The sequence below is a fragment of the Lacerta agilis genome, chromosome 6 (assembly GCF_009819535.1).
Source record: "Lacerta agilis isolate rLacAgi1 chromosome 6, rLacAgi1.pri, whole genome shotgun sequence".
In the NCBI taxonomy this organism is placed as follows: Eukaryota; Metazoa; Chordata; class Lepidosauria; order Squamata; family Lacertidae; genus Lacerta; species Lacerta agilis.
In genome coordinates this window covers 8,035,508-8,062,559 of record NC_046317.1, presented here as the reverse complement: position 1 = coordinate 8,062,559, position 27,052 = coordinate 8,035,508, and the positions used below count along the sequence as shown (strand labels likewise).

The window sequence follows — 27,052 nt, the reverse complement described above, 5'->3', positions numbered from 1 at the left end:
CCCCCACCCTGCACAGGCAGACCAGGACCACACCAGCCTAAGTGGAAACCATCATTAGCCTTCAGCCTCTCTGTCCCATCCTTCGTTTCTACACCTCCTCAATCCATTTTCAGGGTCAAGTAATCTGCAGCGGCGTCTCCAGCATTTCCATGAGGAAGGTGTCGATGGGGGTGTCACCGATCAGCTTGAAGAAGAACAGGTGCTCCAGGCATTTCAGGCCGATAGATCGCAAGGCCGGCAGCCTCAGGAGGAGCTTGGCAAACCTGAAGGAACCAGAGATGTAGAAAACCCGAAGTTAGTGACAATCAGGGGATGCCAAGGGGTGTGCTCTGTTGAGAGACAAAAGAAAGAGCTCCACCTCATTCGCTGGATCTGAAGTAGGGCTTCGTGCAAGGCTCTTCCTGCACCTGGGCCCACATCTGAAGGAGCATCTCCACCCCCATCAATCTACCCGGACACTGAGGTCCAGCGCAGAGGGCCTTCTGGTGGTTCCCTGCACAGGCGCAATTTTCAGCGTCTGGGCATGCACAGAAGCGATTTCCGGCACCACAGACATAAGCAGATGTGATTTCCGGTGTCGCGCTGCACCGGCCTGGCCCACGGAGGAAGAAGAGTTTGGATTTGATATCCCGCTTTTCACTACCCGAAGGAGTCTCAAAGCGGCTAACAATCTCCTTTCCCTTCCTCCCCCATAACAAACACTCTGTGAGGTGAGTGGGGCTGAGAGACTTCAAAGAAGTGTGACTAGCCCAAGGTCACCAAGCAGCTGCATGTGGAGGAGTGGAGACGCGAACCCGGTTCACCAGATTACGAGCTCACCACTCTTAACCACTACACCACACTGGAGGATCTCTGTGGCAGTGATCCGGCCCATGCCCGGTAAGCCTTGCCGACCCCTGCTTTAATGTCGGCACAAGGGTTTCGGCTTGCACAACAACACGTTCCGCCTGGGTTTCCCGGAGCAGATTTGGCGACAGTGCCAGGAGAGGAAGGGGAAAGTATAAATGCACAAGCAGAACTCCTTGCACTGACAGAATATGCCAGCTGAAAACTGCCCCCTGGTTTTATATACATGTTGGATTAATTAATTGTGGATTAATTATTGCATTAGCTTGCCAAGATTCACAATCCTGGATCTTGTAGTGAAAGGCAGAGAAGGGTCAGGCCCCTTCCTGCTAGTCTGGGGCCTTCCAGTCACAGCCTTGGCACTATCCTTGGACTTGTAGGATGCACTGTAGATATGGCAATTGGATGCACCAATTGCCATATCTACAGTTCCCCAGCCTTTCAGGGCACACCAACTGTAAAATCAGGCAAGAGCCTTTTAACAACCCTGCAATGCGATCTACGTGGGGCTGCCTTTGAAGGTGACCCGGAAACTACAATTAATCCAGAATGCGGCAGCTAGACTGGTGACTGGGAGTGGCCGCCGGGACCACATAACACCGGTCCTGAGAGATCTACATTGGCTCCCAGTACATTTCCGAGCACAATTTCCCAGTACATTTCCGAGTGTTGGTGCTGACCTTTAAAGCCCTAAACAGCCTCAGTCCTGTATACTTGAAGGAGCATCTCCACCCCCATCGTTCTGCCCAGACACTGAGGTCCAGTGCCGAGGGCCTTCTGGCAGTTCCCTCACTGCAAGAAGCCAAGTTACAGGGAACCAGGCAGAGGACCTTCTCAGTAGTGGCACCCGCCCTGTGGAATGCCCTCACATTAGATATCAAGGAAATAAACAACTATCTGACTTATAGAAGACATCTGAAAGCAGCCCTGTTTAGGGAAGTTTTTAATCCGTGATATTTTAATGTATTTTAATATTTGTTGGAAGCCGCCCAGATGGAGACCCAGCCAAATGGGCGGGGTACAAATAAATTATTATTATTATTATTATTATTATTATTAACAACCCAGCCGACTCCTCTGGGGATGTGGAACCAACCACACGACGGGTCTTGTCAGCCTACTGTTGGCTGCATTTGCCTGCCAAGGCCGCAGCTTCCTGCAACTACAGCAGGAGAGAGCTTTAGCTAGCAGGGCTCATTTTGAGCTATCCAAGGTCCTGGTCTTCCACACCCGCTGCCTAAGAGAGCTTGACCAGGCTTTATCTGCTTGATGTGACCTTGACTACAGCGACCCAACTTCACCAGATACTGCCTGCTGCCTCTGTGCACCTCAAGCATCCACAGAACAGGATATATCCAACTCTGATGGAATTAAATTTCCATCCAACTCTGATGGAATTAAATTTGGTTTTCGAATTGCTTAATGCTGATTATTATTACTATGCTTGGGTTTTCTTGGGTTCCATGATCACTGCAGATGGTGACAGCAGTCACGAAATTAGAAGACGCCTGCTTCTTGGGAGAAAAGCAATGACAAACCTAGACAGCATCTTAAAAAGCAAAGACATCACCTTGCCGACAAAGGTCCGTATAGTTAAAGCTATGGTTTTCCCAGTAGTAATGTACGGAAGTGAGAGCTGGACCATAAAGAAGGCTGATCGCCGAAGAATTGATGCTTTTGAATTATGGTGCTGGAGGAGACTCTTGAGAGTCCCATGGACTGCAAAAAGATCAAACCTATCCATTCTCAAAGAAATCAGCCCTGAGTGCTCACTAGAAGGACAGATCCTGAAGTTGAGGCTCCAGTACTTTGGCCACCTCATGAGAAGAGAAGACTCCCTAGAAAAGACCCTGATGTTGGGAAAGATGGAGGGCACAAGGAGAAGGGGACGACAGAGGACGAGATGGCTGGACAGTGTTCTCGAAGCTACTAACATGAGTATGGCCAAACTGCAAGAGGCAGTGAAGGATAGGCTTGCCTGGCGTGCTCTGGTCCATAGGGTCACGAAGAGTCGGACACGACTGAACGACTGAACAACAACAACATTACTATGCACATTCGAAAATGTCTTGATATTGTGATATGTGACTTGTTGCTGTGTGTGTGTGTGTGTGTGTGTGTGTGTAAACAGCTCTGAGCAGGATATATATAGAAAGGCACCATATCAATAAAATGCCAATGAAACGGAGGAAGAAGGTTGTGTGATGGTCTGTAGTCTTGGTTTTTCGTTTTAGCTTTAAATCCACTGCAGATTGCAGGAAGACGTAGGAAAAGAAACTAAACTTCATTTCACTCAGAAACAATACCTCCCCTGCTTTCACCAAAACATTTATCTGTGTTTTAGAGCTTAAAATGGGTCCCATCTGGCTGGGTTTCCCCAGCCACTCTGGGCGGTTCCCAGCAGAACACTAAAAACAGAATAAAACTTCAAGCATTAAAAACCTCCCTAAACAGAGCTGCCTTCAGATGTCTTCTAAAAGTCAGAAAGTTGTTTATTTCCTTGACATCTGGTGGGAGGGCGTTCCACAGGGCGGGCGCCACCACCGAGAAGGTCCTCTGCCTTGTTCCCTGTAACTTCACTTCTCGCAGTGAGGGAACCGCCAGAAGACCCTCAACACTGGACTTCACTGAATGTATCCCACACTAGCTACCAGAGTTTGCTTTCATTTTTAAAAAAATAATATTTATTTTAAAAATTCCAATTAATTCCAAATTACAATACATGATTAAATTTTTCCCAACTCCCCTTTCTCTCACTAAGGGGAGCATACCAAACAAACCCCCCTCTCACTGGGGTGATCAACAATTCTTTCCCAATTTAACCACTTGCTTTACACTTATCATCATTGCTTTTACAGACTTCCCCGATTCCCCCCCCCCGTTGATTTCAGTTTAACCCTAATTCACAGTTATTTCCAATTGATCCCCATATTACTTTTTCTCCTTCTCACATTTTCCTTATACACTCTTTTACTAAATAATTATTCATCTTACACATTTTATCTATCATTTTAACCTATCCTCTGCATTCACTATATTCCTGAACCTCCCTTACTTAATTCCAAATTTCGTTACAACATCCCATTTGAAATTAATTCTATTCAAACTCTTCCCCCCCCCTTCCCTCCTACACTGCCTAAAATTAAATTCTTATTCTATAACCGTTATCCATTACCAAGCCGTATATCTATACCATGACACAAAGAGAATTTCCATAAAAACCATTCATTCTTCAACCCACACCCACCCTCTCTAATTCCAAAATCCCATAGTCGTGGGAAACTGGTTTCTGCTTCTTTCTTATCTCATATGTCCTTGAGATTTTTTCAACATGTTGAAAAAATACCAGAGTTTGCTTTCAGGCACAAATCCAAGGCACTGAAAGGTTTTCACACCTTGGATACACATTATTTATAAACTCCACTTTTCTCCATATGAATCCCATTGGCATTTATAACCTGTGGATCAGGGCCTGCCTATGGCATACCCAACATATGCGGCCAGGAGCAGAACCTTGACCGCAGTTGCTTTTTAATGGAATAGCAAAAGGGCACTCATGAGGTGGAGAGTTGTCCCACTCAAGTGACCTCTAGGAGGGTATGAAATTCACCTTTCCCCCCAAAACGTGTGGGTGATCATTTAGGGACATCTTATGGCCTCTGCTGTGTACTGGTGGTTTTGCTGTGCTGTTGGGCTTTACACCGTTAATTTAAAATATTCTACTTCATCCCTTCCAGCCTAGAGGCAGCTCACAAAAACATTAAAACCATTAAACAGCATACACAATATAAATAACCACCGTTCCACATTTGCCCCAATTCCTGTTAAATCTATTCAGTACCAAAATCACCCCAAAAGGGTGGTGGAGGAAGAGAGAGGAAGATGTAGGAGAAATACACAGAAGATAACTTTTAAGGATTTCCCATTTGCATGTTAACCAGCAGGTGGCAGAATTGGATAATGTACAGTTACAGGTAGGTAGCCGTCTTGGTCTGCCATAGTCTGTTCCAACTCTACAGACAGAGACTCTCACCTAAGAGATCTGCAGCAAAGCTTTTTAGAACTAAGATATCCGCCTGATGAAGGTAAACAACAGATCAACAGAGCCAGACTGATACCCAGAGAGAACTTGCTGCAAGACAGACCCCAAAAAGAAAATAACAGAACACCACTAATAATCGCATACAGCTCCCAAGTTAAAACAGTACAACACATCATCAGAGATCTACAACCTCTCCTAGACAATGACAGTTCTCTTTCTCAAGCTCTGGGAGGAAGACCCTTCATCGCCTACAGACAGCCACCCAATCTAAAACAACTCCTCACCCACAACAACAACAGGACTCAACATGGACACTGGTACCAGAGCCTGCAATAAACCCAGATGCCAACTTTGCTGCCACATACACCCGGACAACACCATCACTGGCCCCAACAACAAACATACCATCTCAGGACTATTATAATTGCTCATCTTCTAACATTGTGTATGCCATCAAATGCCAACAGTGCCCTTCAGCTCTCGATATTGGACAAACAGGCCAAACCCTACGCCAAAGGATAAATGGACATAAATCTGATATCAGGAATCACAAGACAGAGAAACCAGTAGCAGAACACTTCAGTCTCCCAGGACATTCTATAAAAGATCTCAAAGTAGCTGTCTTACTACAAAGGAATTTCAGAAATAGACTGGAAAGAGAAGTGGCTGAATTGCAACTCATTACCAAACTTAAAACCATGGAGAGACCTGGTCTGAACAAAGACATTGGATTCTTATCTCATTATACATGACAAAGCTATCTTTAGCCATCTCGCCCCTTGCTTTTTTCCTGTAAGACCAATTGCAGTTGTTAACAGTCATCAACAGGTTTTCCACACCCATCAGCCAATCACCCATTCCCACCACCCTTCTGAGTAATACCCCTCCCCACTCTCTCACTATATTTAAGGGTCTGGTGACTTCAGTTTCAGTGTATCTGAAGAAGTGTGCATGCACACGAAAGCTCATACCAAGAACAAACTTAGTTGGTCTCCAAGGTTCTACTGGAAGGATTTTTTTATTTTTTATTTTGTTTTGGATAATGTAGTTATCCCAAAGGTTACTGGAAGGAAAGAGAAGATTGCCAACTTTGGAGAGTGGCTGAGATCCAGAGGCAAAGTCTCTGACTCCCAGGCCACCAGAATAGAAAGTTGCTCCGTGTAACTTCTCGTATCCCTGCTGAAACCCATGCCCAGCTCCCTGGTTCATTTCTAACTTGTTGCTCTGGAGTAAATAGACGAATGCGACGTTGGATAATTCCAACAAAAACAGAAAAACAACCAGTATTTGTTCACATTGCTTTTGGCTTTTTCAGTTCAAAAGGGATGCACAATTAGTGACTGTTTTTATGTTGTTTTGACATTAGCTTCCTTTCCACTGAGATGAATGTAAGTTACATTAAAGAGAGGAATGCAAGGCTCAGGGCTCACTCAGACTTCCTTCTGCACTGTTCTTTCCAGTTCCTTTTTTTGTCCTGGCACTTTCCCTAGGAAAACCCGATTGTTGTTTGCTGTGATCAGTGGTAAAACACAGGTTTTCCTGGGGAAAACAGTGTGTGTGTGTTTTTGTGTGTGTAGAGTGCTCAGACATGGAGCTTTAAAGTCCAGACCTGTGCCTAGAAATGAGCCCAGTCATATTTGGTGGAAACCGAACCGCAGCAGAAAGTAAGCAGCGGTGATTGTGATGGATACAGAGTTGGAACAGAAACACATCCCTCTTTAGGATTGACGGTCAATTCTGGATCTAAGAAATATAGACTTTTTATTTATTTAATAAATTTAGACCTCACTTTTCCTCTAGGGAACTCAACATGATGATCAATGGGTTTCAAGTTGTCACTGATCCAAGTACAGGTCATCCGCAGATCTAGATCTAGTTAGGTTGTTGCCCACCACTGATTTGTCCCTTTTGGCTCTCTTGTCCTCTGAATGTTTCTGAACCAACCAAACACACAGAAGCACCATCATTGGTATTCTGAACTTTCCAACAGCATTCTTTGTTAAGTAGTGCTGAGCCTCTTTCTATTTACCTTCCAGGTTGTTCAGGATATTTTTGTTTGGTGTATGCCTCCAGAGCTGCATAAACTTTCTCACGTAGTGATTCCACTTCTGCAGGACTAGACAGACCCTTGGCATCTGATGGGGTGAGAGAGCAAGGAAGGGGGGGTCATGATTAAAAAACAGCACAGCTATTCCCCACTCTTTTTCTGTAGGTTGCAGAATGGCCAACTGTAATCGCATCGTAGTCCATGGTGTATGTTAGCTGTGAAACCGCAATTAACTGGAAAAACAGGCAGTGCAATAATATTACCCATCTACCTGAAAGAGACCTCTGAGAAGACACACTGCTGTCCCTAATATATACTATGTGGTAAAGGTAAAGGTGGCTGCGGGTGGCGCTGTGGTCTAAACCACTGAGCCTCTTGGGCTTGCAGATCAGAAGGTCAGTGATTTGAATCCCCACAATGGGGTGAGCTCCCATGGCTCTGTCCCAGCTCCTGCCAACCTAGAAGTTTGAAAGCACACCAGTGCAAGTAGATAAATAGGCACCACTGTGGTGGGAAGGTAAACGGCGTTTCCATGCATTGTGGTTTCCCTCACGGTGTCCTGTTGCGCCAGAGCGGGTTAGTCCTGCTGGCCACATGACCCGGAAAACTGTCTGTGGACAAACGCCGGCTCCCTCGGCCTGAAAGTGAGATGAGCATCGCACCCCATAGTTGCCTTTGGCTGGACTTAACCATTAAAGGGCCCTTTACCTATTTTACCTTACTATGTGGTACCAGCCAGAAACAAAAAAAGACTGCCTCATGGCCATTATAGGGCAACAGGGTGGTCTTAGGCAGGCTTAAAGTGATACCCATCCCCCTTACAATATGAGGCCTACGCATTTCATTCATCTTTTCTACTGCCATCCCCATTACTGTTCAGTCATTCCTCTCCATGCATCGCTCCATTGCCATTCTCTTTAAGCACCATCCTTCTTCCGTATTTTCCTGCCACTGGACTAACTTGGCTACCTCAACGCCACATGGATAAATGCAGGAGTGATGGCAAAGCTGGGCGGTTGAGAGAAGAGGGCACCAAGAACGCCTTTCCCTAGAACCAGCAAGAACAGGCCTGACCACGAGCCGCTGCTCAGAACCCAGGGCTAAATTTATTCACGAGTCGATTTGACCCTGTACCAGCTTCCCCAGGCATCCACACATACCTGGATTGAACAGGACAATGGCTCGTAGGCACCCCAGCTCAGATTTGTCCATCTGCATGTCTTTCATTTTGGATACCAGCTCAGTAAGGACCCTGTATTAGAGACAAAAGAGGGAATTAGAGAGTCAAAGTGTGCTGGCCCCAGGGGTTTGTCCGTGAAGCGAGGTCCAAGTCCAGTCCTGGATCTAGGGGTCCAAAGGAAGTCAGTCCAGCAGAGAGCAAGGCAGGGAGCAGGTCGAGGTCCAAGGCAGGTTCAGGCACAAGGTTGCAGGTTGAGCATACGCTTGCAACTAAGTTGCTCACGCAACTTGGGCTGGGTCTGGCTGGCTTTTATCTGGCCCTATGCTTAGGGCGGCCTCGATCCTCCGGAGACTCGCCTCTCCTCCGGGCCTGGAGGTGAGCACTCCTCATGAAAGCACTTAGCTCTCTTTGCCTCTCTGTCCTGAGCCTCTGCAGCTCAGGAGAGGTTGGTGGGTTACTGGACCCAGGGGCTGCCTCAGCTTCCTCTGAAGAGGCTGGGAGTGGAGCACCTGCAGGCAATGGGTCCTCCCTCCCATCAGGAGCCAGAGCAGACTCTGCTGATGTCTGCACCTGGGGATCCAGCACAGGTGGGGATCCTTCAGGCTCAAGCCCTGGCCCCGGCTCAGCTGGTTCTGGAGGCGGGGAATCCTGTGCAGGCTGGGATCCCCCAGGTTCAGCATCAGAGTCTGACCCCCAGGCCATCACACAAAGTCTGCAGTGATGCACTCAGTATGAGAATAGCAGTCCAAGGTGCCTCCACACCACAGTGTGGAATTGCCAGGCTTCGGTCACTCACTTTTCAAGGGGCATCCATATTGTCAGGGGCTGGACTGAATGGTGAGGACCGCTTCCCCTCACCCCTTCTCCTGACCAGAGCTGTCACCTTTCCCTTTTTTTTTTTTTTTTGCAATGGGAAACGACGCTGGAATAAGGGAACTTCCAGCAAAAAAACGGGAAAGTTCACAGCTATGCTCCTGACCCTTCCCAAGAACAGGAGGACAGTATAGATTTAGATCAGTGGTTTGCAGAAGGGCACAATTCAGAGGCTGCAGAGAGTAGAAGCTGGGAAATATTGGAAGAGGAGCAGCGAGAAGGAGAAGAAGCACCAGGGGAGAGACAGCTGACAGATCCAGTGTCCTTGGAAAGCATTCCTGACCCCCCTCTCCCAGGACCACAAGCATGCACACAAAAACTCATACCAAGAACAAACTTAGTTGGTCTCTAAGGTGCTACTGGAAGGATTTTTTAATTTTTTATTTTGTTTTGACTATGGCAGACCAGCACGGCTACCTACCTGTAACTGGATGCTATAGCTTAGGGCCCCACTCTCTTGGGGGGGCCCCAAAAAATTAAAGGAAAAAAACTGAATGTACATTTCCAAAATATAAGATAAAAAACAAATAAAATAAAACCTGCATACATACAGCAACAGTATTTTGTGTTGGTGTAGGTCCATAAATTACCATAGGCTCCTATTTGTTATGTGCAAATGGCTTTAGATACCTATTAAGTCCATAAATTACCATACAGCATATATTCAACACAAAAAACAGCGACAATCTTTTGTTGACAAAGGACAGCTGGACATACAAAGGGCCCCATTACCTTCAGTAGCTTAGGGCCTCAACAAACCTTAATCTGGCCCTGAATAGGGGAGACGAACGGGGGGGGGGACTTCACTTGGAGCAACACCATCATGGCATAGAGACTACATCCCTTTTTGTAAGTTTTGTAAGGAGAACTATATGAATTATTGCGAAAAAGGACTAAGAAGGAGTCTACTTAGGATTTGGGTTTTATAGCACTAACTATTAAAATAAAATGCAAAATCAGAAAGAAAGTTAGAAAACCATTAGTCGAGGTTGACACAAATCCTAGGCTGTGATAGCCAAAGGTTTGTTATACTGTATAAGATGGAATGTTATGTTTGGAAAACATGTAAAAGCCAATACAAAATTCTATCATCTATCTATCTATCTATCTATCTATCTATCTATCTATCTATAGATAATAATGCTACCTCTATCTATCTGTCTGTCTGTCTGTCTGTCTATAGATAATAATGCTACTTCTATCTATCTATCTATCTATCTATCTATCTATCTATCTATCTATCTATCTATAGATAATAATGCTACCTCTATCTATCTGTCTGTCTGTCTGTCTATAGATAATAATGCTACCTCTATCTATCTATCTATCTATCTATCGATAATAATGCTACCTCTATCTATCTGTCTGTCTGTCTGTCTATAGATAATAATGCTACCTCTATCTATCTATCTATCTATCTATCTATCTATCTATCTATCTATCTATCATCTATCTATCTATCTATAGATAATAATGCTACCTCTATCTATCTGTCTGTCTGTCTGTCTGTCTGTCTATAGATAATAATGCTACCTCTATGTATCTATCTATCTATCTATCTATCTATCTATCTATCTATCTATCTATCTATCTATCTATCATAATGCTACCTCTATCTATCTATCTCTATCTATCTATAATAATGCTACCTCTATCTATCTATCTATCTATCAATCATCTATCTATCTATCTATCTATCTATCTATCTATCTATCTATCTTAACAGTCCGACAATGGCTGCGCTCCTTTATCTCAGGTCGGGGACAGAGAGTGGTGCTAGGGAGGGAGTTGTCGTCGCGACACTCCTTGGTGTGTGGAGTTCCGCAGGGCACAATCCTTTCCCCGATGCTTTTTAATATCTTTATGCGCCCTCTTGCCCAGATTGTCCGGAGTTTCGGGCTGGGCTGTCATCAATATGCTGATGACACCCAGCTTGATCTGTTGATGGACGGCCGCCCTGACTCGGTCCCAGACACACTGGCCAGGTGCTTGGAGGCTGTGGCTGCATGGATGCGTGGGAGCCGGTTGAAGTTAAACCCTTCGAAGACAGAGGTCCTCTGGCTGGGTCGGGACGACATGGGGTTGGGAGGCCAACTCCCATCTCTTGCGGGGGCCCAACTAGTGCCAGCGCCTTCTGTCAAGAGTCTGGGTGTAACCTTTGATGCCTCTCTTTCTATGGAGGCACAGGTTGCAACCACAGCAAAGGTGGCATTTTTCCATCTCCGCCGTATTAAACAGTTGGCCCCCTACCTCTCTCGCCCTGATCTGGCCACAGTGATCCATGCGACGGTCACCTCCAGACTTGATTATTGTAACTCGCTCTACGCGGGGCTGCCCCTAAAACTGACCCAGAAACTCCAGCGGGTGCAGAATGCCGCGGCGAGGCTCCTTACCGGGTCTTTGCCGCGGGACCACATTCATCCAGTGCTTTACCAGCTGCACTGGCTCCCGGTGGAGTACAGGATCAGGTTTAAGGTGCTGGTTTTGACTTTTAAAGCCCTATGTGGTTTAGGACCCTCGTATTTAAGGGACCGCCTCTCCTGGTATGTCCCATGTAGGACCTTAAGGTCCTCAAATAATAACCTTTTGGAGGTCCCGAGCAACAAAGACGTTAGGTTGGCCTCAACTAGGGCCAGGGCCTTCTCAATATTGGCCCCGACTTGGTGGAACAGCCTATCACAAGAGACCAGGGCCCTGCGGGATTTGGCATCTTTCCGCAGGGCCTGCAAGACGGAGCTATTCCACCTGGCCTTTGGGTTGGTTTCTGTTTAATATTTACGCTTCATCTTTTATTGGTGGGATATTTTGAGATTGAGACCTGCAGTTTTAATTGAATTTTTAAATTTGTATTTTAATCTGTTATTTTAAATTGATCGTTTTTATGTTTTCTTGCTGTGATTTTAATTGATGTTAGCCGCCCTGAGCCTGGTTTTCTGGCTGGGAAGGGCGGGGTATAAATAAAATTATTATTATTATTATTATTATTATTATTATTATTATTATTATTATTATTGCTACATCTATCTATCTATCTATCTATCTATCTATCTATCTATCTATCTATCATCTATAATAATGCTACCTCTGGACTTTGGGTCAGCTCTAACCCCATGATTTCTGCTATCTCCTAACCGAGCTTTTTATTCCACCAAATCAACACAAATAAGTCGTTGACACAGAAAAGTGCAAACGTCAAAACAAGAGTTCAAAAACATGCCTGTCGAAAATGGAGCCCACTCCGGCACTGTGCGCACTGCTCCGTTGTACGTGTAAGCCTGTGGCCAGCAGGATGCCATCCTGGACGGAGACAGAGCGATGGGAAAAAGAGGCGATCAGCAGCTCATTCCAACCTAGAAGAGAAGACAGGAGTGAAACAGATACCGGTACTTCTTATGGGACTTGCCTCTTTAAAGACACAGCCCTTAATGTGAACTGGATTCATTTGTGTTGGGCGTAGGAAAGCTTTTGTTTGCTTACTTGTTTGTTTATTATTCAATTCTTAAATTTCTATACTGCCCTTCATCTGAAAACCACAAGGTGGTTCACAACATAAAAACACAAAATAGCAGCACAAAATGCATAATAAAACAAAAGCAAACAATTCAAGAATGGTTGATTAAATTGGTGGAATTCATGAATTTGGCTAAAATGACGGCAGCAATTCGAAATATATCAAAACAAAGATCTAAGGCCGAGTGGAAATATGTGGAAGACTACCTGAAAAAAGAAGGTATAAGAACAGATTTGGTGATTTGCTTAGATTGAGATATATGTGGGGAGATTTACATTAAAATGTGAGCCATTTATTTAGTTATTTATTTTTCAATTATTGTATAAGGTATAGCAAGTTTTGTTTTATTATTAAGGGAAGCGATATACAGACAATTGGAAGCCAATTTTTAATCGTTATTTATAATTCTTTGCTTTTTTCCGTGTGTTTTGTTTTTTCATATATTATTTTTTGTGAAGATTGAAGTTTTTCTAACCAAGGTAAATCCACATGTAACTTGCCCCCAACAAAGCCATGTGTCAGAAGATTCATGCAGCAGATCTGACACAGCTATGTCATGGTGCTTAAAAGCCAAATCAGAGTGAGAGGAATGCTGACTGGCCGCCCGTGGAATGAGTCAGCATTTTCTCCCCATTTTGCAACCAGGATCCCCTGCCCCATCCCGCCCCCTCTCTAAAAAACAGCCCCTATTGCTTATTTCATGGGGGCAAAGGTTTGCACAGAATGCCCTCTTCGTTTTCAACACGTCCGTATTTATTTATTTTTAAATGGGGGAATGGTTAAAGTGCAATCTCGTCGTCACCTTCAGTCTGAAATGGTGCAATGCAGTAAAAATCGGCATTGCATGAGCTCCCTTGGTGTCTCTCTTAATCAAAACTTTCCTCAAGTGATTGAAGGAAGTACAGCAGTGCAGGGGCATAGCAAGGGGGTCGGGGGCGGGCCACCCTGGGTTCCATAATGGAGGGGGTGACAAATTATCAAGGAACAATTTTTTTGGGGGGGGGAATTAAAAATTTTTTTATTTTGAAATATTTTTTTTTGAAAATGCCTGCTCCAAAGGTCTTATTTTACTATACTAGGGATTATATAGCTATATATGAAATTTCATGCATATCGGTTAATATCTTGACCCTCCTCCACCAAAATAGCTGTTCACATGGCTGTTTTCCTATGTCATGAAGGCTGAAATTTCAGTTCAGTGGAGCACTTACTGTTCCCAACCCTAACCCTGTGGAAAGCCATCTAATTAGACTTTAATTTGATTTGGAGATGTTTTTAGGAGGTAATTTAATTATTGTTTGATTTTATACCAATGTTATGTATCTGACGTTAGCCACCCTGAGCCTGACTTCGGCCGGGGAGGGTGGGATATAAATAAAAGTTTTTTTATTATTATTACTTGTTATTATGCCTTTGTAAGAAAATATGAAACAACGTAAAACCATTTTTGCAGGGGGCGGGGGGTTGACAAGAAATTTTCCGCACCGGGTACCACCTGACCTTCCCATGCCTGGGGGGGGGGGGTTACAATATTTTTTTTTGCCCCCGGGTACCAATTTACCTTGCTACGCCCCTGCAGCAGTGGCAAGGTGAGGGGGCCCAGGATCCATACCTGCTCGGAGAAGGATAACTTGGTCTTCCAGCGTTAAGTCTGAGAAGTGTGGGATTCGCTTGGCCCATTCCACCAGCGTGAAGAGTTGTTTGTCAGCCGCATGGCATATGTTGGTGACAGGATCATTGGTCTAAGTGAGAAGCAGGTATGTGGGTGAGTAAAGTCAACTGCCACCACCTCGTCATCATAGCCATCCTGCTCCCCATTACTGAAAGCACCCCAAATACTGAACCCATAAAAATCCTGGAGGCAAAAAGGTTTTTTGAATCAGGCATTGCACAAAAAAGGGAAAGGTTGACAGCTATGCACTGGTGCCCGTAGGATAGACACAGTCGTCCTAGATTGCCTCCAGTATACCTGAAGGAGCATCTCCACCCCCATCGTTCAGCCCGGACACTGAGGTCCAGCTCCGAGGGCCTTCTGGCGCTTCCCTCCCTGCAAGAAGTGAGGTTACAAGGAACCAGGCAGAGGGCCTTCTCGGTAGTGGCGCCCGCCCTGTGGAACGCCCTCCCATCAGAGGTCAAAGAGATGAATAACTATCTGATTTTTAGAAGACATCTGAAGGCAGCCCTCTTTAGGGAAGTTTTTAATGTTTGATGTTTCATTGGGTTTGTAATATTCTGGGAGCTGCCCATGGTGGTTGTGGAAACACAGCCAGATGGGCGGGGTATAAATAATAAATTATTATTATTATTATTATTATTACTCCAATAAACAGCATCTGCAAGTTTCTGCAGAGCTTCAAAAGCTCACAAAATCTCTTTGACTAAAAGTGGCATTAGAACAAAAGTGATTTGTGTACACAACACAGGGAGGAATGCTTTCATTTTATCACTTATTGCTCTCATTTAAAACTCTTAACTGCTGCCACCTTTGGTTCAAATTACCTGTACTTTCCTCATTCTCCGTTTATTGGACAATAGCGAGCGCTTTCTCTTTATGGGCAGTGACCAGCAGGGGAAGCTTTCCTCTCTTTTATCTGTTTTAGCCATGCGGTGGCGCTGTGGGTTAAACCACAGAGCCTAGGGCTTGCCGATCAGAAGGTCGGCGGTTCGAATCCCCACAACGGGGTGAGCTCCCGTTGTTCAGTCCCAGCTCCTGCCCACCTAGCAGTTCAAAAGCACGTCAAAGTGCAAGTAGATAAATAGGTACCGCTCCGGCGGGAAGGTAAACAGCGTTTCCATGTGCTGCTCTGGTTCGCCAGAAGCGGCTTAGTCATGCTGGCCACATGACCTGGAAGTTGTACGCCGGCTCCCTCAGCCAATAAAGTGAGATGAGCGCCGCAACCCCAGAGTCGTCCGCGACTGGACCTAATGGTCAGGGGTCCCTTTACCCTTTACCTAAGTTCTCCACACAACTGGTCAACCAACTCCCATTTAGACTGCGAATCTGCAGTGCATATGCCAAAAGAGGCCATGTTGTAAGTGTTTCTTCTTTGTAAAGCTCAACAGGCACTTAACATGGAACTGCTCACACTCTGCCCAGCTTGAATCAAGTCTGGTCTGCACACAGTGTTTCGAATGCTGCATGTTCATCAAACCCAGCATAGATCTGGACTGAACTGGCAGGATCAGGCCAACGGGCCAACCACCCTGAGACCTGCAGGTAAACGGCGGTATACAAATTTAATAAATAACACTAATATTAATAATAGCTCCCCACCACAAGGGTGCAATTTAGTGCAAACAGTACCTTTGAGACAAACAGAAATAAGGGGTGTGTGATTTTCAGGGGGGGGGGTCCCAGTTTGGACCAGCGGCTTTTCTTTTCTTTTTTAAAAAGGCTGGCTTAAGCACTTTTTTAAATAAAAAAAAAAACACCTGTAGTTTGGCCCTCTGGGCATGCACATATGAATCACTCTCATTATTCACCACTCTCAAATTTAATAAATAGAAATTTAATTAATACTACTACTACTAATAGTAATAATAAGTTGTCCAAGTAACAGCCCAGTCCCAAGCAGCCACCTACTGAGTTGTCAGCGTTCACATCACTGTAAGATTCGGTTTTGGGCTCAACAGCCATTTCAGCCTCTAAAATCCTCTCCACGGGCATGTCTTCATTGCTGCTGCCACAGTTGCTTGTAGACTCAGCTTCATTCTCACTCCGCTCTCTGCTTCTCTGCCTCTCCTCTTGAACCGCTGAGGAGGAAATATATATATATATATATAATTTTTTTTAAAAAACCAGGTTTTGCCCCAGTCCAAACATTTCAGGCATCTACACACCCCCTCTGTGCCCCTGAATACATCCACTTCTTTTTCCATTGTAAAAAAAACCATTGTAAACAGTTAAAAAGTTAGTAGGACTGGAATAACGTTTGTAGTTTAATGGTGAATTTTGGAAGCAATGGAGAGGTAAAATATTTGGATTATTATAAAAGATGCAGGAGGAAATGATTAACAACTGGACCCACAAAGGGGAGAAGGGAAGTCCAGGAGATTCTTTGCAATCTTGTTTCTTTGTTGTATGTTTGATATGTGACTGTAAAATTCTAATCTGAGAAACCAAATAAATAAATAAATGCAAATATAAATGTGTTTGCCCTGCAGTGAATTCAACCCCAACTGCTGTGGGATTGCAGTGACAGAGCAGGGGTTCTGGGCCTACCACTTTTCCAGATTATTCCGGCCAACGCGACCAAGGATGGAGCGTGTGTGTTGTGCCTCCCCAAATGGACGTACCTTCCCTCTTCATCCCCATCGCTAGACATTTCTGGTAGCGGCAGTACTGGCAGCGATTCCGTTGACGCTTGTCAATCAGGCAGTCCTTGTTATCGCGACATGTGTAGATGAGGTCCTTCCTGATTGTCCGCTTGAAGAAGCCTTTGCAGCCTTCGCAGCTGTATACCCCGTAGTGCTTCCCTGGGAAGATGGCAGCAGCACATGTCAGGAGACGAGAACAAGTGGTTTGAAGGGGGTGCAGAGAGGCAGTGGTGGACTTTGGGCTCTCAAATTTCAGCGGCGCCCTGGGCAATGCTAAAATCCGCCTCTCTCGCTCCGTTCTACGGTGTTGACTTCACAACCCCTGCCCATGGGGTCACGAAGTGTCGGACACGACTAAACAACAACAAAGGAGCACAACCGCCATCCTAAAACTGCCTCTGAGAGAGAGGTCCTCTCTCTCATCTTGAGAAACCCCAATTCCTGGCAACATTCAACCTGTCTGCCGAGCCACACTAAGGTTGGAGACAGAAAGTGGTTTTTAAGAGATGTAAGAAAATTAAAGGACTCTCCCATCCCCTTGCTGAATTAAACAAAAACATCCGTCCAGTCCATTTTCCCAAAGTGAGACCAACCAAATGCCTCCAACCAGCCCACTAAAAGCAAGGCCCGGGGGCTCCATTTGGCAATGGGTTTGTTTAATCGCCTTTTAAGGAGACGCCCCATGGAACTCAATGGGACTTACTTCTCAGTAGAAACGTGTAAAGGTAAAGGGATCCGTGACCATTAGGTCTAGTCACAGATGTCTCTGGGGTTGTGGCGCTCATCTCGCTTTATTGGCCGAGGGAACCGGCGTACAGCTTCTGGGTGATGTGCCCAGCATGACTAAGCCACTTCTGGAGAACCAGAGCAGCGCACGGAAATGCCGTTCACCTTCCTGCTGGAGTGGTCCCTATTTATCTACTTGCACTTTGGCGTGCTTTCGAACTGCTAGGTGGGCAGGAGCTGGGACCGAGCAACGGGAGCTCACCCAGTCGTGGGGATTCGAACCGCCGAATTTCTGATCGGCAAGCCCTAGGCTCTGTGGTTTAACCCATAGTGCCATCTGCGTCCAGAAACGTGTAGGACTCTGCTATAAAGTCATTTAAGATGGTGCCTGTCACCATGGGTATAGCAGCTGCCACCCTAAATCAAGTAAATAAATAAAAATATTTAACTAACTGACCAATCGCATCACAGGTAGTTCAGTTTTGCCCCCCTCCCCTTAACATAAATCCTGGCTACACTCATGCCTATCACCTTGCCTTGGGGCAGTGAATTCAATAAATTAATTGTGTGTTGTTTGGGGTGTGTGCGGGGGGGGGGGGAACTTATTTGTGTGTCCTCAATCCATCAATCAGGAAGTTTGTGTGTAACGTGCTGAATAGGCATTGCAGAATACTGTGCTTTCAAAGAGTTTGGTCTTGGGGGAGAAGATCTTTTAAAAGGCTAGGAGCAGGAATTACTGACCTCAACTAGAAAATCAATGAGCGAGGCAGGGTCACCGTAGCATGGAATAGCCAAGTCTTCTGGCTGCTTCTATGTCTTATACAGCTCCATGCTCAAGGGAGCCTGAAATTTGCCTTGACAAAAATTTAAGTATGAGATTCTCAAGTTCCCATGTTAACACCCAATTCCATAAACAATGACAGTGCTCAGGACTGGAATATCCTGGAATACCTGACTACAGATTAGGAACAAAGGGGGGAAAGGTAAAAGGTAAAGGATCCCTGGACGGCAGCGGCGGAGCTTCATGCTCCAGCACCGGGGGGCGGAGAGCAGGTGGGGGCGGGGCTGGCGTGCGTCCTGGGGGTGTGGCGTGCTGCCTGCAGGGGCGTGGCACACGTCCTGTGGGTGGGTGGGGGCAGCCACAATGGCACCACACCAGGATCGCGCTGCTGGGGGCGGTGTGCTCCCCCCACACTCCTTTTCCTCCGCCAGTGCTGAACGGAGAGCGGCGCTCATCTCGCTTTCAGGCTGAGGGAGCCGGCGTTTGTCCACAGACAGCTTTCCGGGTCATGTGGCACAACAGGACACCATGATGGAAACCAGAGTGCACGGAAATGCCATTTGCCTTCCCACCGCAGCGGTACCTATTTATCTACTTGCGCTGGCCTGCTTTCGAACTGGTAGGTTGGCAGGAGCTGGGACAGAGCAACAGCTCACCCCTTTGTGGGGATTCGAACTGCCGACCTTCCGATCGGCAAGCCCAAGAGGCTCCGTGGTTTAGAGCCACCACAGCGCCACCCGCACCAAAACCTATCAATGCAATCTTATTTTGCGGGGGTGGACACAATATTCTTAAAGTTGCCAAGTACCTTCATATACAAGCTGCGGTCAAGAGCTTAAAATAGGTTCGGTACCTGATGACCTGTCCCCGCAGATCGCACAGATGTGCTTGGTCAGCGATCCTGGGCTTGTGGATGCGTAATTCATGGCTCCCATCCCTTGCAGGCCCGGCAGTGGCTTGACGTCTTCAGAGCTGCTGACACTATTCATGACATTAAGCTAAAAAGAGAAGGTGAACACACAGAGAGAGAAAGAGAGGTGCTTCGTTGGGTTGATGCTGTGGCCGTGACCCAACATTCATGTTAACAGTTCTCATGGAAAGTATTCAGCTAGTACCTCTTCCATATGGGATCTGTACGCATGACTAGAGATGTGAAGGCCCGGGGGGAAACCGGAAAAAATTGGGGGGGGGTTTCCTGAAGCCTCCCCCCCCCGGAAAAATTGTTTCAATCCGAGCAAACATTCAGTTTTTAGAAGTCCATAATAACTGTGATAATGACAGACACAACAGAGTAGATGCAGAAGCAGAGACTGAATCTTATACTGATCGTTACAGCTCAGAAAATGATTCTGATTAAATTTCATGCCCATTCATTGAAATTTAGTCCCACTTCCTACTTCAGTTCTTTTTATGAGAATGGTTTTTTTTAATGGTGTGGAGAGGAAATATGAATAATTGTTATTTCTGGATTTTTAAAAATTGTAATGTGGAGTTTTTTGTTTTTGTTTTTTTTGTTCCACATAAACTAGTGAACAGTTCAGGAGATTGTTGCTCCATTTGTTACAAATAGAAATAATTATTATTTTAAAAGTAATAATTGTTTAGCTACACTATATTTTTAATATACTAGTTGTGATAATTTTATGCCCATTAAAATTGTCCATAGTTATATTTTATGTTTCTAAAGTAACAGGATGACTTTCAATCTGGAAAAGAAATAAGAAGTGGTAATGTAGCAATTTTTTTTTCAATTTTTCAAAATTTTTCTTTTTTCCCCGGAAAAAAACCCGGGAAAAAACTGGGGTTTTTTTCTGAGCTTCAAAATTTCCGGAAATTTTACATCTCTACGCATGACCACCCTGATTTTCATGATCAGGTGGCAAGTTCTGAAGCTGTTGCAGCCACTTAGGTCCATGCATAAGTGCCTGCCCATCCACCAGTAAAATCGTAAAAGCAGAGTCTGGCTATTTGAGGCAGCGCAACCAGGCATTTCTAAGCTAAGTTGCCAAGCAGCTGCCACAGATCCAATGCATAACAGCAAGTGGGAGGAAGGGACATAGAACGACTCACTTCTCCTTAAGACTCTTGCTGAAAGTGCTTCTTGGCAGAAGGTTGAGTGCCTCCTGAAATTCGGGCCTTCTGAGTTGCAACCAACTAAGCTGTGTCTTAAGGGACCCAGGTGGCGCTGTGGGTTAAACCACAGAGTCTAGGGCTTGCTGATCAGAAGGTCGGCGGTTCGAATCCCCGCGACGGGGTGAGCTCCCGTCGCTCGGTCCCAGCTCCTGCCCACCTAGCAGTTCAAAAGCACGTCAAAGTGCAAATAGATAAATAGGGACCACTCCGGCGGAAGGTAAACGGCGTTTCCGTGCGCTGCTCTGGTTCGCCAGAAGTGGCTTTGTCATGCTGGCCACATAACCCGGAAGCTGTCTGCGGACAAACGCCAGCTCCCTCGTCCTATAGAGCGAGATGAGCGCCACAACCCCAGACGGACATGACTAGACCTAATGGTCAGGGGCCCCTTTACCTTTTTAAGCTGTGTCTTAGAATCATTCCCCTTAATATGAAAATATCCTTAATATGAAAATGATAGGCATCCTTCCCTCTTGTGGTACCCACCATTTCCAAATCTTTCATTTACAAACCTTGATATCTGGGGACTCTGGGAAGTGAAATTTCTTCAGATTCTGCCTATGAACATTTGCAATTACCTCGTTTTAAGGCCGTGCTTCTTCCGCTGATTGTATTTGCTTTACTTCTGACATTTCTGCACACTTTCCATTTTCATTTGCTATGTGTGCTAGTTGCTGTGTTCTTGATTTGTGCACAGGAGCGTAGCAAGGGGGGCGTAGGGTGCGGGCCGCCCCATGTTCCATAATGGAGGGGGTGACAAATTATCAAGGAACAATTACTGCCCTACTAGGGCGGTTCATAAAAAACTTTTTTAAAAAATGCGTGTTCCGAAGGTCTTATCTTACTATACTAGGGATTACAGGTGAAACTAAAAAAATTAGAATATCGTGGAAAGGTTCATTTCTTTCAGTAATTCAACTTAAAAGGTGAAACGAATATATGAGATAGACTCATGATATGCAAAGCGAGATATGTCAAGCCTTTATTTGTTATAATTGTGATGATTATGGCGTACAGCTGATGAGAACCCCAAATTAACAATTTCAACATTGGGGTTTTCATCAGTTGTGCACCATAATCATCACAATTATAACAAGCAAATGCTTGACATATCTCACTTTGCATGTCATGAGTCTAGCTCATATATTAAACTCCAGTAGCTAATGAAAACAATTGCTTACATAAATTGACTTTTCCACGATATTCTAATTTTTCGAGTTTCACCTGTATATAGCTATATATGAAATTTCATGCATATCAGTTAATATCTTGACCCTCCTCCACCAAAATAGCTGTTTACTTGGCTGTTTTCCGATGTCGTGAAGGCTGAAATTTCAGTTCAGTGGAGCACTTACTGTTCCCAACCCTAACCCTGTGGAAAGCCATCTAATTAGACTTTAATTTGATTTTGAGATGTTTTTAGGAGGTAATTTAATTATTGGTTGATTTTATACCAATGTTATGTATCTGATGTTAGCCACCCTGAGCCCGACTTCGGCCGGGGAGGGCGGGATATAAATAAAAGTTGTTGTTTTTTTATTATTATTATTACTACTACTACTACTACTACTACTTGTTATTATTCCTTTGTAAGAAAATATGAAATAACGTAAAACCATTTTTTCAGGGGGGGAAACAATGGGGGGGTTGACAAGAAATTTTCTGAACTGGGTACCACCTGACCTTCCTACGCCTCTGGGGGCAGGTGACAATTTTTTTTTTTGCCCCCGGGTACCAGTTTACCTTGCTACGCCCCTGTTTGTGCATCCTTCAAATAGCCTTATATGGTAGTAAAAGAACCAGACTTCTGTGTTTGATTTTGTATGTATATGCCAGTGCAGAATTTGATCATCCAAATACTTAGTAATGTATAATAACCATGTGATGTTCAAAAACTCATACACATTATTCCTATAGGAAGCGTCCTGCAAAATATCCTTAATATGAAATCTCTGAACTCCTTCATTGGAATTCTTTGGTAGTTTTGTTGAACCTCAGAGGTTTCACTTCGGACAAGAATTGAGAGAACTTTTGACATGCTTGCAAGGAACCCCAGCATCCCCCCGGAACTGCCCCAACCTAATAAGTTTCCATATTGGGGCCAGATGCAACTTTAGAAAAGCTCCTGACTGATATCCAATTATACTGCTGGAAGTGGTATTAAGATCAATCTACTGCTTTAATGCAAGATCCTTCATGCACCAATTAACCTCATTAATCAATCCATAGGTTGTGAAGCACAAAAGAGAACGATGATCAAGGTATGAAAACCATTAGTTCAGAGCAAGTAGGCCAAAGGAAGTTCCGAAGACTTCTAGACACTTTGGTCAGCTCCAGAATGCTCAATCTGACAGTTTTCAGCACTCAAATGAATGACCATGAATGTCTCCAAATGGTGCTAATAATAATAATAATAATAATAATAATAATAATAATAATAATAATAATATATTTATACCCCACCCATCTGGCTGGATTTCCCCAGCCACTCTGAATGGCTTCCAACAGAATAATAAAATGCAATTGTCCATTAAACATTAAAAGCTTCCCTAAACAGGGCTGCCTTCAGATGTCTTCTAAAAGTCTGGTAGTTGTTTTTCTCTTTGACATCTGATGGGAGGGCGTTCCACAGGGCAGGTGCCACTACCGAGAAGGCCCTCTGCCTGGTTCCCTGTAACTTGGCTTCCTGCAGTGAGGGAACCGCGAGAAAGCCCTTTGGAGCTGGACCTCAGTGTCTGGGCAGAATGATGAGGGTGGAGGCACTCCTTCAGGTATACAGGACCAAGGCTGTTTAGGGCTTTAAAGGTCAGCACCAACACTCTGAATTGTGCTCGGAAACGTACTGGGAGCCAATATAGGTCTTCCAGGACCGGTGTTATATGGTCTCAGCAGCTGCTCCCAGTCCCCAGTCTAGCTGCCGCATTCTGGGTTAGTTGTAGTTTCCGGGTCACCTTCAAAGTTAGCCCCATGTAGAGTGCATTGCCATTGTCTTTGGACAATGCAATTGCACTCATTAAGTGCTATTGTTTGGAGTGGAGGGGGGGGGTCAGAGTCAGATCACACTGAAGAGCAACAACAGTCAGAAGGTGTGGTTGTGTTTTTTTGCACCACAGCTTCTTACCAGGAGCACTCTAGTGACCAGCAGTTGCCTCACGAGTCCACCACCCACTCCAGTTTCCAGAGCAGGATACAGAATCGGCAGCCACTGAAGGAGGATAACCCTTCTATCTGAGGGCAGCTCAGTGACGTGAGGCACTTTAACCTTCTGAGCATTGTCTTAAGGAAATGGTCACTTGGCTAGCGCTAAAACCTAGTCAGGTTTTGTGGAGTTTGGGTTGCTGCCCTCTCACTGCACAGTTTCTGGGAAGCATTTCGTTGTTCTGGGAGGAGGAGGAGGAGGAGGAGGAGGAGGCAGAGGAGGAGGAGGAAATATTGTCTCCAAGCGCTCTGAGTTGTAAAAGCAAATGGGAAAACCCACCCAACCACCCTCTTAGCTCCAGGCAACTTAAGGCCCGTGGGCCGGATGCGGCCCAATCGCCTTCTCAATCCGGCCCACAGATGGTCCGGGAATCAGGGTGTTTTTACAAGAGTAGAATGTGTCCTTTTATTTCAAATGCATCTCTGGGTTATTTGTGGGGCCTGCCTGGTGTTTTTACATGAGTAGAATGTCTGCTTTTATTTAAAATGCATCTCTGGGTTATTTGTGGGGCATAGGGATTTGTTCGTTGTTGTTGTTTTCAAAATATAGTCCGGCCCCCCACATGGGCTGAGGGACGGTGGACCGGCCCACAGCTGAAAAAGGTTGCTGACCCCTGCTCCAGGGACTTCTGGAACAGCATCTCCATGCTATGAGAGTAGGCCTGCAAACCTGCCACCCACTTGCAAGTTGGGGGAATAAAGGCCACATAATTGAGGCAGGGCTTCCTTAAAAAAAAAAAAAAAGCAGAATTCAGGAAGCAGGTCTGGCAGCACCTTCCTCTCCCGTATTCCCTAGCCAAAGTACGGGGCAGGGGGAACTGGTGTCTCCTTAAAAGTCTTTGGAGTTTGGTTCCTGCACATTAAGCTCAGTGATGTATGATACTTGGGACAGCTGCTTGAACCCAAATCCATTAGCTGACTGCTTGCTAATCCCCAAAGACCAGCTGTCTCATCCCATTAGCAGGAAAGCAAGTGAACCGCACTCCTTCGAGCTACTCAGCACGACAGCTTGGAACTGCCGCCCCTGTTCAGAGTCCATGTTTTGCAAAAGGGTTTGGGGGGTGGCGGTTGTTCACATTTTACCAGATGATCTGCCCCGGCCAGGTGATACTGGGCCAGCAAAAGCAACATTTGAGCACCTCTTCTAAATTTCACTTCGCAAACCACGCAAAGAACGTGAGAACGAGGGCCTGTTCAAACTTCTGCTCGTCCCAGACGCTTTTTCCAAGGGAAAAACACGCTCTCCGCTGTTGAATAGCATCAAACATCCATCTGGTTTTCTGCGTTTCATTGTTTGCTCTGATTCAGTGAGAAAGGGCAGGTTTTCCCAGGGAAAGCTCTCTGGCCCTGGGACAAGTGGAAGTGTGGATGAGCTCTAATAATTCAGTCAACACTTGGGATAGATCATGGAGGCCTGTTGAAAGGCAGGTAGGCACTTCAACCCGGACTTCTTCCCTTTCTCACCTGGGGAGGCAAATATTTTAATACTCCTTCAGACCACACATACAAGCCACCCTCGTGCAAAGCCCATCTTAAGCAGCAGCAGTAACAGGAACCAGTTGGGGCCCAGTCCTTCCAGGCCTGGTATAAAAGGCCAGTTGCCACACCCAGAGACGGGGAAGCTGTTCTTACAGGACTCACACCCAACAGCAAACTGCTTAATCTTGGTTTAAGGGGGTGGGGGTGGAATTTGTTTCGCGGAGGACAGAGAAAGGTTGCAAAAGGAGAGAACAAAATTTCCAAGGCTGGGTTTGGATTTGTTACATCGGTGGTTAGTGAGAAGGCAGCGTAATCTGTTATGGCCTTATAAATAAATGCTTCGATAGTCGTACGTGAGACCTGCGATGAATTGTTTCCTGAAAGACCTACATTGGCTCCCAGTGCGTCTTCGAGCACAATTCAGAGTGTTGGTGCTGACCTTTAAAGGGCCTCGGCCCAGTATACCTGAAGGAGCGTCTCCACCTCCATTGTTCAGTCCAGACACTGAGGTCCAGCTCCAAGGGACTTCTGCCGGTTCCCTCCCTGCGAGAAGTGAGGCTACAGGGAACCAGTCAGAGGGCCTTCTCGGTAGTGGCGCCCACCCCGTGGAAGGCCCTCCCATCAGATGTCAAGGAGATAAACAGCTACCTGACTTTTAGAAGACATCTGAAGACAACACTGTTTAGGGAAGTTACAGGTAGGTAGCCGTGTTGGTCTGCCATAGTCAAAACAAAACAAAATAAAAAAATTCCTTCCAGTAGCACCTTAGAGACCAACTAAGTTTGTTCTTGGTATGAGCTTTCGTGTGCATGCACACTTGGTTTTGAACTTTCGTGTGCATGCACACTTCAGGTATCTGAAGAATTGTGCATGCACACGAAAGCTCATACCAAGAACAAACTTAGTTGGTCTCTAAGGTGCTACTAGAAGGAATTTTTTATTTTGCTTTGTTTTGTTTTGACTGTTTAGGGAAGTTTTTAATGTTTGATGTTTTATCATGTTTTTAATATTCTGTTAGGAGCCTCCCAGAGTAGCTGGGGAAACCCAGCCAGATGGGCGGGGTATTTTTTTATTTTTTATTATTGCAAGTGCAAGGAGTTTTCGTTTTCTGTTGGAACTTGTCCTCCATCTCCTTTCCACAAATAACTTCTAAATCTGTTCCAGCATTTCCCCCTGACTTTCTAGAAGAGATTTACAAGGTGCACAGGGAGAATAGAGGGTGAGCAAGTTCCACTGCGCAGCTAAAACTCCTTGCGCTAGCTGAACTTCCTTAGCTTTTATTTCCAAATTTCAAATTGGGGCAATCTGTAGAACAGCAAAGTGGAATCTATAGTCCTTCAGATCTTATTGGATTACAGCTCCAGTCATTCCTGCTCCTCCGTCATGCTGGCTGCAGCTGATGCATTGGAATTTAACCACATCCCGTGGGCCACAAGTCTCCAGTCATGCTTTAGTTTAGAACATACAGAAAGGTTCTGGAATATCTGGAGCAGAATATCTGTCTGTATGGAACACAATAACGAAGTCATCTATTTCAGAAAAACTTCCTGCTACATGCAAGGAATTCCACAAATAATTGAGAACTGGGCCTTAACATACGGCATTTTCATGAAAACTCCAGTTTACCAAACTGCATAAAAAAAAGAATTATAAGTTGATACTGACCTGGGGGCTAGTGTGTGCAGCAAAATTCACGCCCGCTGGTGAAGACAAAGGAACAGAACGCGATCCCATAGAGGACGTGAGCACTCTGTACGGAGAGCTCATTGTATTAACAGATGCTACTGAGTTCATAGGCGAGGAGAGAGTCCTTGAAGCACTGAGGGGAGACTCAAGGTAGTTGGACGTGCCATCTAAGGAATTCCCTGTGGGAAAGCCCGATCCCAGATTTGCAGGTGCAGAATTGCTGTGAACTGGGGAAT

General features: G+C 45.3%; 1 protein-coding gene across 1 annotated transcript; it reads right to left on the bottom strand.

The window, feature by feature from the left end:
* Window position 1: 1 nt before the first annotated feature.
* On the bottom strand, window positions 2–27,052 carry RXRG (retinoid X receptor gamma). Its single transcript, XM_033151344.1, has 9 exons — window positions 26,796–27,052; window positions 19,177–19,321; window positions 16,796–16,975; window positions 16,083–16,252; window positions 14,112–14,241; window positions 12,206–12,338; window positions 8,096–8,187; window positions 6,918–7,023; window positions 2–263 (listed from the first exon to the last, which is right to left on the bottom strand). Exons 1-9 carry the CDS (start codon window positions 26,922–26,924, stop codon window positions 116–118), a joined length of 1,233 nt encoding a protein of 410 aa, XP_033007235.1. The 5' UTR covers window positions 26,925–27,052; the 3' UTR covers window positions 2–115.

Bases quoted from the DNA above. Each gene is read 5' to 3' on its own strand.
- RXRG (XM_033151344.1), bottom strand. From the start codon at position 26,924: ATGAACTCAGTAGCATCTGTTAATACAATGAGCTCTCCGTACAGAGTG. The intron at 12,339-14,111 runs GTATGGATCCTG...CTTCTCTTCTAG, and splicing joins AGTTATCCTTCTCCGAGCAG to GTTGGAATGAGCTGCTGATC. The intron at 8,188-12,205 runs GCATGTTTTTGA...TCTCTAATACAG, and splicing joins GTGGGCTCCATTTTCGACAG to GGTCCTTACTGAGCTGGTAT.